This window comes from Lagopus leucura, unplaced genomic scaffold (assembly GCF_019238085.1).
Source record: "Lagopus leucura isolate 7727_CA_CO unplaced genomic scaffold, USGS_WTPT01 Super-Scaffold_100021, whole genome shotgun sequence".
NCBI classification, from domain to species: domain Eukaryota; kingdom Metazoa; phylum Chordata; class Aves; order Galliformes; family Phasianidae; genus Lagopus; species Lagopus leucura.
In genome coordinates, this window is record NW_024962274.1 from 1,798,497 (window position 1) to 1,808,624 (window position 10,128).

General features: G+C 48.3%; 1 protein-coding gene across 2 annotated transcripts in view; it reads left to right on the forward strand.

The window, feature by feature from the left end:
* TP63 (tumor protein p63) overlaps positions 1 to 7,232 on the forward strand; it is a 97,385-nt gene extending 90,153 nt beyond the window's left edge. For both annotated transcript variants that reach the window (XM_042878484.1, XM_042878485.1), the window contains exons 11-14: positions 831 to 988; positions 1,837 to 1,981; positions 2,863 to 2,956; positions 4,218 to 7,232. In XM_042878484.1, the coding sequence (XP_042734418.1) occupies positions 831 to 988; positions 1,837 to 1,981; positions 2,863 to 2,956; positions 4,218 to 4,514 (694 nt within the window). In that variant the 3' untranslated portion in view covers positions 4,515 to 7,232. The remainder of the gene's footprint in view (positions 1 to 830; positions 989 to 1,836; positions 1,982 to 2,862; positions 2,957 to 4,217) is intronic.
* The last annotated feature ends 2,896 nt before the right edge of the window (positions 7,233 to 10,128 follow it).

A 10,128-nucleotide genomic window follows, 5' to 3' on the forward strand; every position in this document is an offset into this window, starting at 1 on the left:
TCTTAATCAGCCCCAAGGATTGCTTATGAGGTGGGATTGCAGCCCTGTTGAGGCTGGGGAGGGAGGAGCTTGCCAGCGAGCCTCTGGCTCTGTTCATGGGTATGCTGGATGGAGTCTGGGGCTGTCTGGACTTGAGGGAGGTCAGTCTGTTGTTGAATGGTTGCAGGAATCTGATACTCTCCACAAGCAGCCTGCAGGGTCTGGATGCCAAATTCTCTTCAACACCAGCAAAAGCTGCATCTCAGCATCTTGTTCCCTGAGGTGGGGGGAGTCTGTCCTGAGCAAAGAGCCTCTGCTTTTTACATATACACGTGGTAATAGTTTGATTATGTGAACGACTGAATTTTGGAGGAAAAAAAAAAGGTGATAAATGCTTCCTGCTCTGAAAGTTGTCTGAAATCAGATTTTAGGATTAGATAGGATGGCATGAGATAGCTTTCTCAGTTCTTTTTCTTTTGAAAAAGCATTTGACCACAGAGAGCTTGGCATGGAAATATTTTTTTTTCCAAGTTCTAGCAACTGTTAGCTGGCTTTGCATATGTTCTCTTCAACAGTAAAAGCTATGTGGAAATGTTTTCCTTAAAGAAAAAATCAGAACCAAAAGCAAAGCTTCTTTTTTCTTCAGTATTTCCCTATTTTGTACCTTGAATCCCCAGAACCTCTGGCAAATCTCTTAGTTCTTCTCCAATGATATTCAGCTGCAGCTCTCCCATGCTGTTGGTAATTTCACTAGCAGTAGCTCAGCTCTGCCTCAGAGAAATGTATTCTCTTGGATGTGCACTCCTGATCAAGTGCTATGATTCCTGTTGTAATACCTCTTTCTTTTGCAGGACCTCCATTCAGTCACAGTCCTCCTATGGCTCCAACTCGCCACCTCTCAGCAAGATGAATAGCATGAACAAGCTGCCCTCTGTCAGCCAGCTCATAAACCCCCAGCAGCGCAACGCACTGACCCCAACCACCATCCCTGACGGCATGGGAACAAACAGTAAGAGACCCTCCTCCTCTTTCTCCTGCTCTCTGCATGTTCCCTGCTAATCTGGGGAAGGAGACTCTGTATCTCTGAGGTGCTATTGTGCCACGGGGAAATCACCCCCCCTTTTCCAGGCCTTCAGCATCCTGCTCTGAGTCTCACAAGGGATGACAGAGCCCCTTCCCAATGCAAATCTTGTTGGCTGCACTGCTGTCTGTCTTTCAAGGTGTCTCATCTTCCTTTCCCAGCAGAGGAGTTGGAAATGTTGGCAAACTTTTCCCTTCACTTCAGTTAAGGTGCTTCTTAGTTTCAGAGGAAATATCTGCAGCTTGCAGCTCTGTAACCTGCTTCCTCCTGGCTGCTGAAGACTGCTTAGCAGCCCTGTAAATCCAGGATGACAGACATGGTTCTGGGGTCTAAAAGATGCTTTTTTTTGTTGTTGTTGTATTTCGAAAGTGCTGGGCTCTCGCCCACACCTGTTGCTGATCCCCCTTTGGGTGCTCAGTGTCTCTGAAACAAAACTCTTTGGCTTCTGTATTGGGTTACTCTGCTGGCTCAGTTCCTCTCCTTTCCTGCAGCAGAGAAAGATGAGATACCCCCAGCTCATTGAGGTTTGTTACTGAGCCTGCTTGCAATGGAAGGTGATGCAGAGGCAATGCTATCAGCAGTAGCTTCAGTAAAAGGAGAGCAGCAGAAGAACTGTATGTCATCTGGTCTTTGTACAGTCATTGAAGCCTTAAATATGTCAGCAGCCTACTCTGCAACAGTTCAAGGCTGCTTGGGCTGTGATTGTGCTGTGCTGGGAGTGAAGCAGGATGCAGGGATGCTTTGATAACAGTGTGCTTCCTCCTTCTCTCCTCTAGTTCCCATGATGGGCACCCACATGGCCATGACCGGCGACATGAATGGCCTCAGCCCCACACAGGCGCTGCCTCCTCCCCTCTCCATGCCTTCAACGTCCCACTGTACTCCCCCTCCTCCATACCCCACAGACTGCAGCATTGTCAGGTGAGCAGAAGCAGGCTGCACATCTCCCATCTTTGGGGAGCAGAGGAGTCGTGCTGGGACCCTGAAGGGCCCTGCTGGGTTCCTCACTCCATTCTCCTGGAGCACTGGATCTGGTGGGTTTGGCAGTCCTGAGGTTGGCACCCTCTGGGCACCCAAGCCTCAAACTCCCCACCTCTGAGCAACTGAGAGAAACAGGGATTGAAGGACTGCATGAAAGCCAAAGGATGCAGCATCTGCTGGACTGGTGGAGCTGAGGGCACCCTGCACTAAGACAGGGGATCTTGCAGATGTTTTTATTGGTGCTAGTATCTTTTTCTCCTGTGTACTTGCAGTAAGCTGTGACTGGGGTCAGGAATGCATCCAACCTCCCTATTGATGTGGCCCCTTTGCCCTCCATTAAGTTGAACAGGTTGAAAGATGCTCCCCATGATCCTTTTTGCTTAGAGAGGAATATGCTGATGTGAATTACTTTGGGTGTGTGATGTGTCTGAGCCCCAAAACAACTGCTTTGGTGACAACCTCGATCTATGTGATGTGCTGCCGTGGGCTCAGCTGCCTTCTGGGTGAAGCGAGCTGGCAGAAGGGATCTTATGAGCCTTCTTGCCCCAAGATCTGGGCTGCAGCATCAGCTTTTGACTACTGCAAACTGCTGTCATGAGGGTTGTCTGCTAGGCAGCAAGCTTAAAGGACTCCCTCATTCATTTGATACGGCAGCTATGTGGCTTGCTGGCCTGGGATGACTTGGAGAAGGTCAAGCAAAGGGTAAAAGCTTCATCTCCTGTTGCTGCAGGTTGGCTGTTTGTTTGGTTTTTCTGTGGTTTGGGCTGTTGCAGCCAGGGTGATCCTTTTTTCTCTCTCCTTCCTTCCTTCCTCCTCTGCAGCTTCTTAGCGAGGTTGGGCTGCTCATCCTGTGTGGATTATTTCACGACCCAAGGGCTGACCACCATCTATCAGATTGAGCATTACTCCATGGATGTAAGTAACTCCTCACCATTTCCTTTGTTTGCACTCTTGGCCCTGATGTAGGAACAAGTCAGAAATCCAGGCTCAGTATTTTATTTTTGGTGATTTGTTGGATTTAAGGCTGTTGCACACCAGAGAAGATATACTGGCAGGTAAAAAGAGGCTGGACACAATGCCAGCACTAGTGTTGTAACTGCCTTGTCTAGCACAAAGAGAGTACCTCTTCCTCCCCACTGCTGTCCTTTTTAGCCCCCAGAGCGGCCCTAGCCCACACGCCTGTTAATTCTGCAAGGCTTGGTTTCAGTTTACACCGCCCTGAAACGCCTCACTCGCCTGCAGACAAGTAGGCTGTCCAAAAGTGGTCTGCATTTTTCTCTCCCTGCTCTTGTTCTCTGGCCTTGCTTTAACGATCTTCTCTTGCCACTGGCATCTCAGCCCAGCTCTCCTTTCTCTTGCATGGCTCCTCTTGCAGGGTTGCTTCCTCCTCTCCTGCGCCACTGCTCTCTGGAGAGCTGGCCCTCCCATTTCTGCCCCAAGACTTTGCAAGGCTATAATGCTTTCTAGAGTGGGCTGCCTGCCTTCTGCTGATGCTCTAATTAGAAAAGCTGACCCAAATTAACCAAAGCTGGTTGTTTTTGTTTTGTTTTGTTTTGTTTTTCCAAAAGCCAGTATCACATTTCCCAGAGCTAGGTAATGCTGCCCTCAGATAACGTACCTGTAGAGAATACAGGGCCTCAAAATCCAAATATTTCTTCAAGTTTAGGCTTCTGTCTTAAATTTTGGGTTTGTTCGAGTAATTAAGGCAGTTTTAATAGAATCAGACCCAGAGTTTTGAGTACTGGAGCCCAAACTTTAATTGTAAAATCCTTTTGCAGGCTTTGAAATAAACACTGAAGTTTTCAAAGCTGTTGAACTTCTGCAGTCCAGCATCCCCCCACCACAGACAACCAGCAGAACTCTCCACAGTGTTTTGGAGGCCTACAGTCCAGTTAAACTTGTAGCTTTAGGTCATCATACCTTATGCATGAATGTGTCACCTCAGAACGGACCTTGGGTCATCAGTCCTTGCTGCCTCTCAGCTCCATGTGCTTGTTCAGAAGTGGTGAGCCAGCAAACAACCACCTTCAGGATTAGTGGCTTCTGTAGCGCATCGCAGCCACCACGGGTTAACCATAAGCATTTGCAGAGCGGCCCAGAGGCTGCTTCTACCGGAGTCCAGACCCTCCGGATTGCCCAGGGACTGCCCCGTTAAGCCCTGCTCCTTGCCTTGCAGGATCTGGTGAGCCTCAAGATCCCGGAGCAGTTCCGCCACGCCATCTGGAAGGGCATCCTGGACCACCGGCAGCTCCATGACTTCTCCTCTCCTCCCCACCTCCTGCGTACTCCCAGCGGTGCCTCCACCGTCAGCGTGGGCTCCAGCGAAACCCGGGGGGAGCGGGTCATCGATGCTGTCCGTTTCACTCTCCGCCAGACCATTTCCTTCCCGCCCCGCGACGAGTGGAACGACTTCAACTTCGACATGGATGCCCGGCGCAACAAACAGCAACGCATCAAGGAGGAAGGGGAGTGAGCCCCACCAACGTCGCTCCACCCCGCCTGGGACGTGAACTGCTCAGCCCTTCATTTGTCTTCCTTCTGCTACTGTATCCCTGGATGAAGGGCGGCGGGAGCCTCCTCGCTCGCTCACGCTACTTATGCCCTTGATGCTGTCTAGGTCACACTCCTGGACCGCGACCTCCACCCCAGCTCTTGCTACAGAAGGAGCTGAGTGAAGGGGGACGGCGGGTGGTGTTTCCTCAAAAGGTGTCGGCCTTCGTAAGAAGGTGTTGTTCTTGTTTCCTGGTTTCCTTTTTTTTGGTGGGAAGAGGGGCTTCTTTCCTTGACTTTCCAACCCTCGTACACCTTGTGAGTGTCCTGACCTGCAAGCTGTCTCTCTCTCATCCAGCAATCCCACTTTGAAAAGCCGGGATGGTTAGAATAAGTTTTAAAAAGCCCCATAAAAAAAAAAAATCAAAAAAAAAAATAAAAAAAATCAAAAAAGAAAAGACCAAAGTCGCTAAACCCCAAACTGACAGCTCATCCCAAAAACCAAATGGGAATTGGTCTGCTGAACATTGCACTTAAACAGCCTCTTCCCACAGAGCTCAGTGCTCTGTTCGTGTGTAATATTCTCCAGCGGAGACAGCACGTGCACTTTGCTGGACAGGCCAGCACTTACGACCTCCTGCAACCCACTTCTTCCTATTCCTTTGTGTTCTACAGGGAAAAAAAACAAAAACAATCTGCTGTCTTCTCATCTTGAATGTAGACTTCCTTGCATTTCCTGGTTTACTTATTTCAGGATATAAATACAAATACAGCCGTCAATAATTCAGACTTGTCCCCCACCCGTTGTTCACCATTCTGTACTACTACTGACATTTAAGCTAGAGAATTAGGCTTTGCAACGTGTGCTGCCTGGTTAGTTTAGCAGAAGGATTTGCCTGCCTGTTCTCCAGTTGAACAGAGGACAAAACAGGAGCTGCACGCTGATTGCAGGGCTTTGGCCACCTTATACCCAGGCAGTCCTTCACGTAGATCTTGTTAGATTGGTTTCCTGCCAGTTAAAGGTAGAGCTGTCCTTAGCGATGCCTGCAATAACTGGAGTCTGTTCTGTTGCTGGTGACTACATGATCAGCAACTGAAAGTGGAGAGTAAATAAATATTTGTATCTTTTCCAACGGCCTTGGAACAAGCACCAGTTCTTTGGTACTGCTACTGCAAAAAGTCCTGTTTACATGAACTGAAATGATTTTTCTGTTTTTCTTCATTGGTTAAACAGCAGCTGTGCTCTGAGGCATTTCCTCTATGACTGCCAGTGTCTGTGGACGAGCAACTGAACAGAGTACGTGTTTTCACATTTATATTGGCCAAGGTAGTGAGGCTGACGTATGGAAACAAATCTAAAGAGGCTCAACTAAGCACGGCTGCTTTCAAGTTGGCTTTTACTGCTAACAGTAAGTCTGAGGCTTGTTTGCTGTTTGGTTCTTTACTGGAGAAAGATAGAAAAAGCAGCTTTTAAATATCTTGTCCTCTTACCTTGTTACAACCAACGAATCTGGTTTCAATGCAGAGGTGTTTTTGTGGGCCCTGCTGTGTGCCTCTATGTGGATGTAACACGGTTGGCATCCTCTGTCTGTCCCTTGTGCCAGGTTGCATTCAAAGACTGCCTTTTGGTAACTGTGCAAGCCTAGTTTTGGATAGCTCTGAACGGTAATGCAAGATGGTTACCTTGTAAAGTGTGTATATATATATTTTTTTGTATGTGTAATTTGTTTCCTACAGCATAACATGCCATTTTTTAAAATTTTTTCTTGGGCTACCGGGTGTGACAGAACCACAATAAAATGTTTTTTCATTTTTGTTCTGTTTTTTTTTTTTTAATTATTATTTTTATGCCAAATGCTTACAGTATACTTTGTAACAAATGACTTGTCGCTCGACAAATATATTTGTATTTTTCATACTGAGATTCCTGTGTTACTTTGCAGTTGAGGGGAAGGGGCAGGTAACTGAGAGCCTGTTTTATCACTTTGTTTTGTAACACTTCAAAGAGCAGCGTCCTAGATTTCAAAGTATTTAACGTGCTCAGTGTGAAAACTTACTATGTCTTTTTTTTTTCTCTTCCTAGTATGCTACAAAAGAAGCGAGTCAGCCTCCTGACTCCGCACGAGAATTAATTCAGCAGGGCAGTGTTAGGCAGGGCAGTGTTAGTGTGGGTACTCTGTGGGTTCCTGGCAGGGAACCAGGTTTGTGCCCTCTGTGGTTTTGCATCTCCATTGTGTAATCCTTCGGAGCTGCTTCAGTATTGTAAGATACTGATGCAAAAAGTCCCTTCGTTCTAGGAACAAGCTTCTGACTACTATAAAGGTTAATGCTGTGCCTGCAGTCTGGGCACAAAATCGTCAGTATCTGCTTTTCAGTTCAGCAGTGAGATGGAGCTTTGCTGCTGCATCACTAGTGATTAAAATATATGCTGTGAAAACTTTTCTATGTACCACTATGGAGCGTACTTCTATGTAACTGGAATCTTCAAGCGAGTTTGAACAGCTGCAGCTTTTACCCTCCCCTGTAGAGCTGTGATTTTGTTGTTGGTTTTTTGTTGTTGTTGTTGTTGTTGTTGTTTTGATACATCAAAGCCTATCGGTTAATTGAGCTGAGAATCTACTGATGCTTCTGGTAATGACAGTGTTTCCTCTACCAGGTCTTGTTTTGGAACGCCTTGTTGTTGAAGTCAATGAAAATAAAAGCCAGATTGAAAATGACATCCCGTTCCCAAGCAGTTTCTTTTCTTGCTTGTGCGCCTCCTTGGAAATGAGCAGGAGACTTTGTCGCTTATCCAGCTGAGCAGCTGGGACTGTGACAGTGTCTCCTCTGTGTGCGTGCCCTTTAATCCCTATAGGCACTCCTTGGTGGCTGCTTCTGCAGTCCTAACTTGGCCCAGCGCAGGGGCTGTGGAGATGGTTTTGTGCTATCTCATATTGGGCCCATTTAGTTGCACCAGGAAGGTGTCTGCCTCCCTGCAGATACTCCAGAGGGAGAATTTCCTCTGTGTGTGCTTGCCTTGAGCTGACTTCCCTTTCTCCATTGTAAGGGGGTATGTCTGTATGTTTGAATTTTGTGCTTCAGCTTCCACCTTTGGTCTGTCTGGAGTGTTGAGTCATATGGAGCTTGACAGTAACACCATCAGTGGCTTCTGCACAGAGCTCCTATCTGTCTCCCATGACTTTCTGAGGTTGTGGAAGGGCTCAGGAAGGCAACAAAAGGTCTGTTTAAAAACAAACAAGCAAAACAAAACCACCCCTATAAAGATCTCTCGAGAGGAAAACTCCATTCTTCCCTATGGGAGTTAATTCCATGCTTACCATTACCCAGGGAATACCTCTCTGATTTCCTTCATTTTCAGTTGCTTCTGTTGCTGTTCTTGGCCAGAGAAGCTCCCGTCTTTGGGTATTGCTGCCTGGAGGCATCGTTCCACTCTGGGTTCTGCTGTGACAGCCAGGGGGTGCTCAAATGTGACATTAAAAAAAAGCTAACAAGCTGCTCTCAAAGAGAGAAGTGCTGCTGGGAATGCAGGAGCTTGCTGTTTCAGCTCCATGCCTCCCGATGAGCTAACTGAATCAGGTAAAAGAGGATTTTGGTTTCTGTGAACCAGGTAAGCTTGAAATGTGTTTGCTGTTGATTGCAGTAGCTATGAACCATTGCTGGATTAATAATTTTGGCTTATATTGCAGCAAGGGTTTATGTGCTGAGGAATCCCACGCTGCTGCTTTTCACCAGCCATATATATATGGATCTGCTGGAATCTTGTCTTTGGATAATGGGATAATTCCTTAACAGGTATGAAGGGTTTTTTTTTTTGTTGTTTTTGTTTTTCTCCTTTACTACCATAACCACTGCAGCCCTTGGCTCTTTTGGCTGTGCCACTTCCTCCATCGCTGGGGCTGCATGCTCAGACACGAGGTGGGTGCATCCTGGCATGCTTAGTACTTATCTAAGGCAGCTGGGCTGCTACCAACCATGACGGCATGTGAGGGGGATGCTTACATTGTCTATTCCAACAGCCAGCAGCTGGAGATGGGGGGCTTCCATGCAGACAGAGGCTTTTATTTTTCCTTTTTTTTTTTCCTTTTTTTTTCTTTTCCCCTTCTTCTCCTCTCCTCCCCTTCTTCTTCTCCTTCTTTTCTTTTAATTAAAAAGAAAGAAATGGGTTGCTGCCCCGTTCCTGCCGTGCTGACCCATTCTTTTGCATAGGTTCCGTACCGCTGCGGAGGGCTACGGTCGGGGCACCACTGCCCTCTGCCGGGGCCGCACTCGGGGCTCCCGGGGCCGCTCCTCCTACAGCAGCCGGGGACAGCCTCCCTCCCTCCCACCGTGGAGGCTGCGGCCCTCCACGGTTCCCCCATGCAGCATCACCCCGCAGCAACCAGGCTGAAATGCGCTTTACCTTCCTAGCCAGGAACTCCCACAGCAGCACCTGGCTCTGCAGCTCAGTGTGGGGCTCCCACGGCAGCACCCAGCTGAGCCAGTCTGGGTGGGGAGTCAGGCACCCTGCCAGGGCCCACCTGCCTGCAGCTCTGTACTGTGCACCTGCAGGGTGCTGCCACCCTGGGGCTCCCTGCCAGCTGTGTGCTTTCAGAGCTCAGCATGGCTGTAGTGTGGTTTTGGGGAGGGAGAAGGGCAAAGGGGGGAGCTGCTCCTTGCAGTGGACAGGTGCCTGCTGCAGTGTGGGAATGGAGATATTTTATAAGGAGGAGATGGGGAGAGAGGGAGGATGGCATACGCTGTGCTGGGAGGTGGGCAGTGCAGGTGCTGGTCTCTGATTTCCTCCTGTTTTTCCTAAATGGCACCTTGGGGATTCAGCTGCTTTCTTCCTGTTTTTCTCCTGAAATTGCTGTTGTTTGTTGGCAGGGCTGTTGGGTTTTGTTTATGGTTGTTTTGTGTTGGTTGTTTTTATTTTCCAAAATCCCTCAGCAAGCGTCTGATTAATTCAGCTTCTGATTCCTTGGAAATGGCCTCTGGAGATGGTGCTGAAGATTTCTACACATGCCATCCAACTTCTGGGCTGCATAGCCTTCAGCACTGGAATTGGGTAAGAAATGTTACAACAGCTCCCAGCACTCTGCAGTTAGGAAAGAAAATATTGCACAGTGCCACATGGAGGAAAAAAAAAAAAAAAAAAAAAAGAAATCTGATTAATTAAAGGTGTGGGTGGGTGCACAATTGCATCGAATTATCCATGCGTCATGGCGAAATGGGAGATAAAGGCATGGATACGGTGTGCCAAGGAGGCAACCAAGTGCCACTGGCGTGGGTATGGGGGTGGTGAGAGCTTGAGGGTCACATCCAGCATGGGATGAAGTGCCCATGTGCAAAAAACTGGTAAGGAAGGCAGTGGTTAGGAGCTTCCAGCAGCTGTGCTGTGCACGGAAGGCTGAGGGCTGGTGGTAAAAGTGGTGCCTAAACCACATGCGTGCTTTGGATTTGCTCAACTGTAAGAGTGGTGACTCAGGTGGAGGGGTGGCAGGATGTGCCCCACCTGCCCTCACTGCCCCCAGGGGGAGGAGAAGCTGTCAGCAGGCAACTGTTCAGGTAGGAATTGCGTGGTCTGGCCACAGGCAGTGGCTGTCTGGGGTTACAGAGGT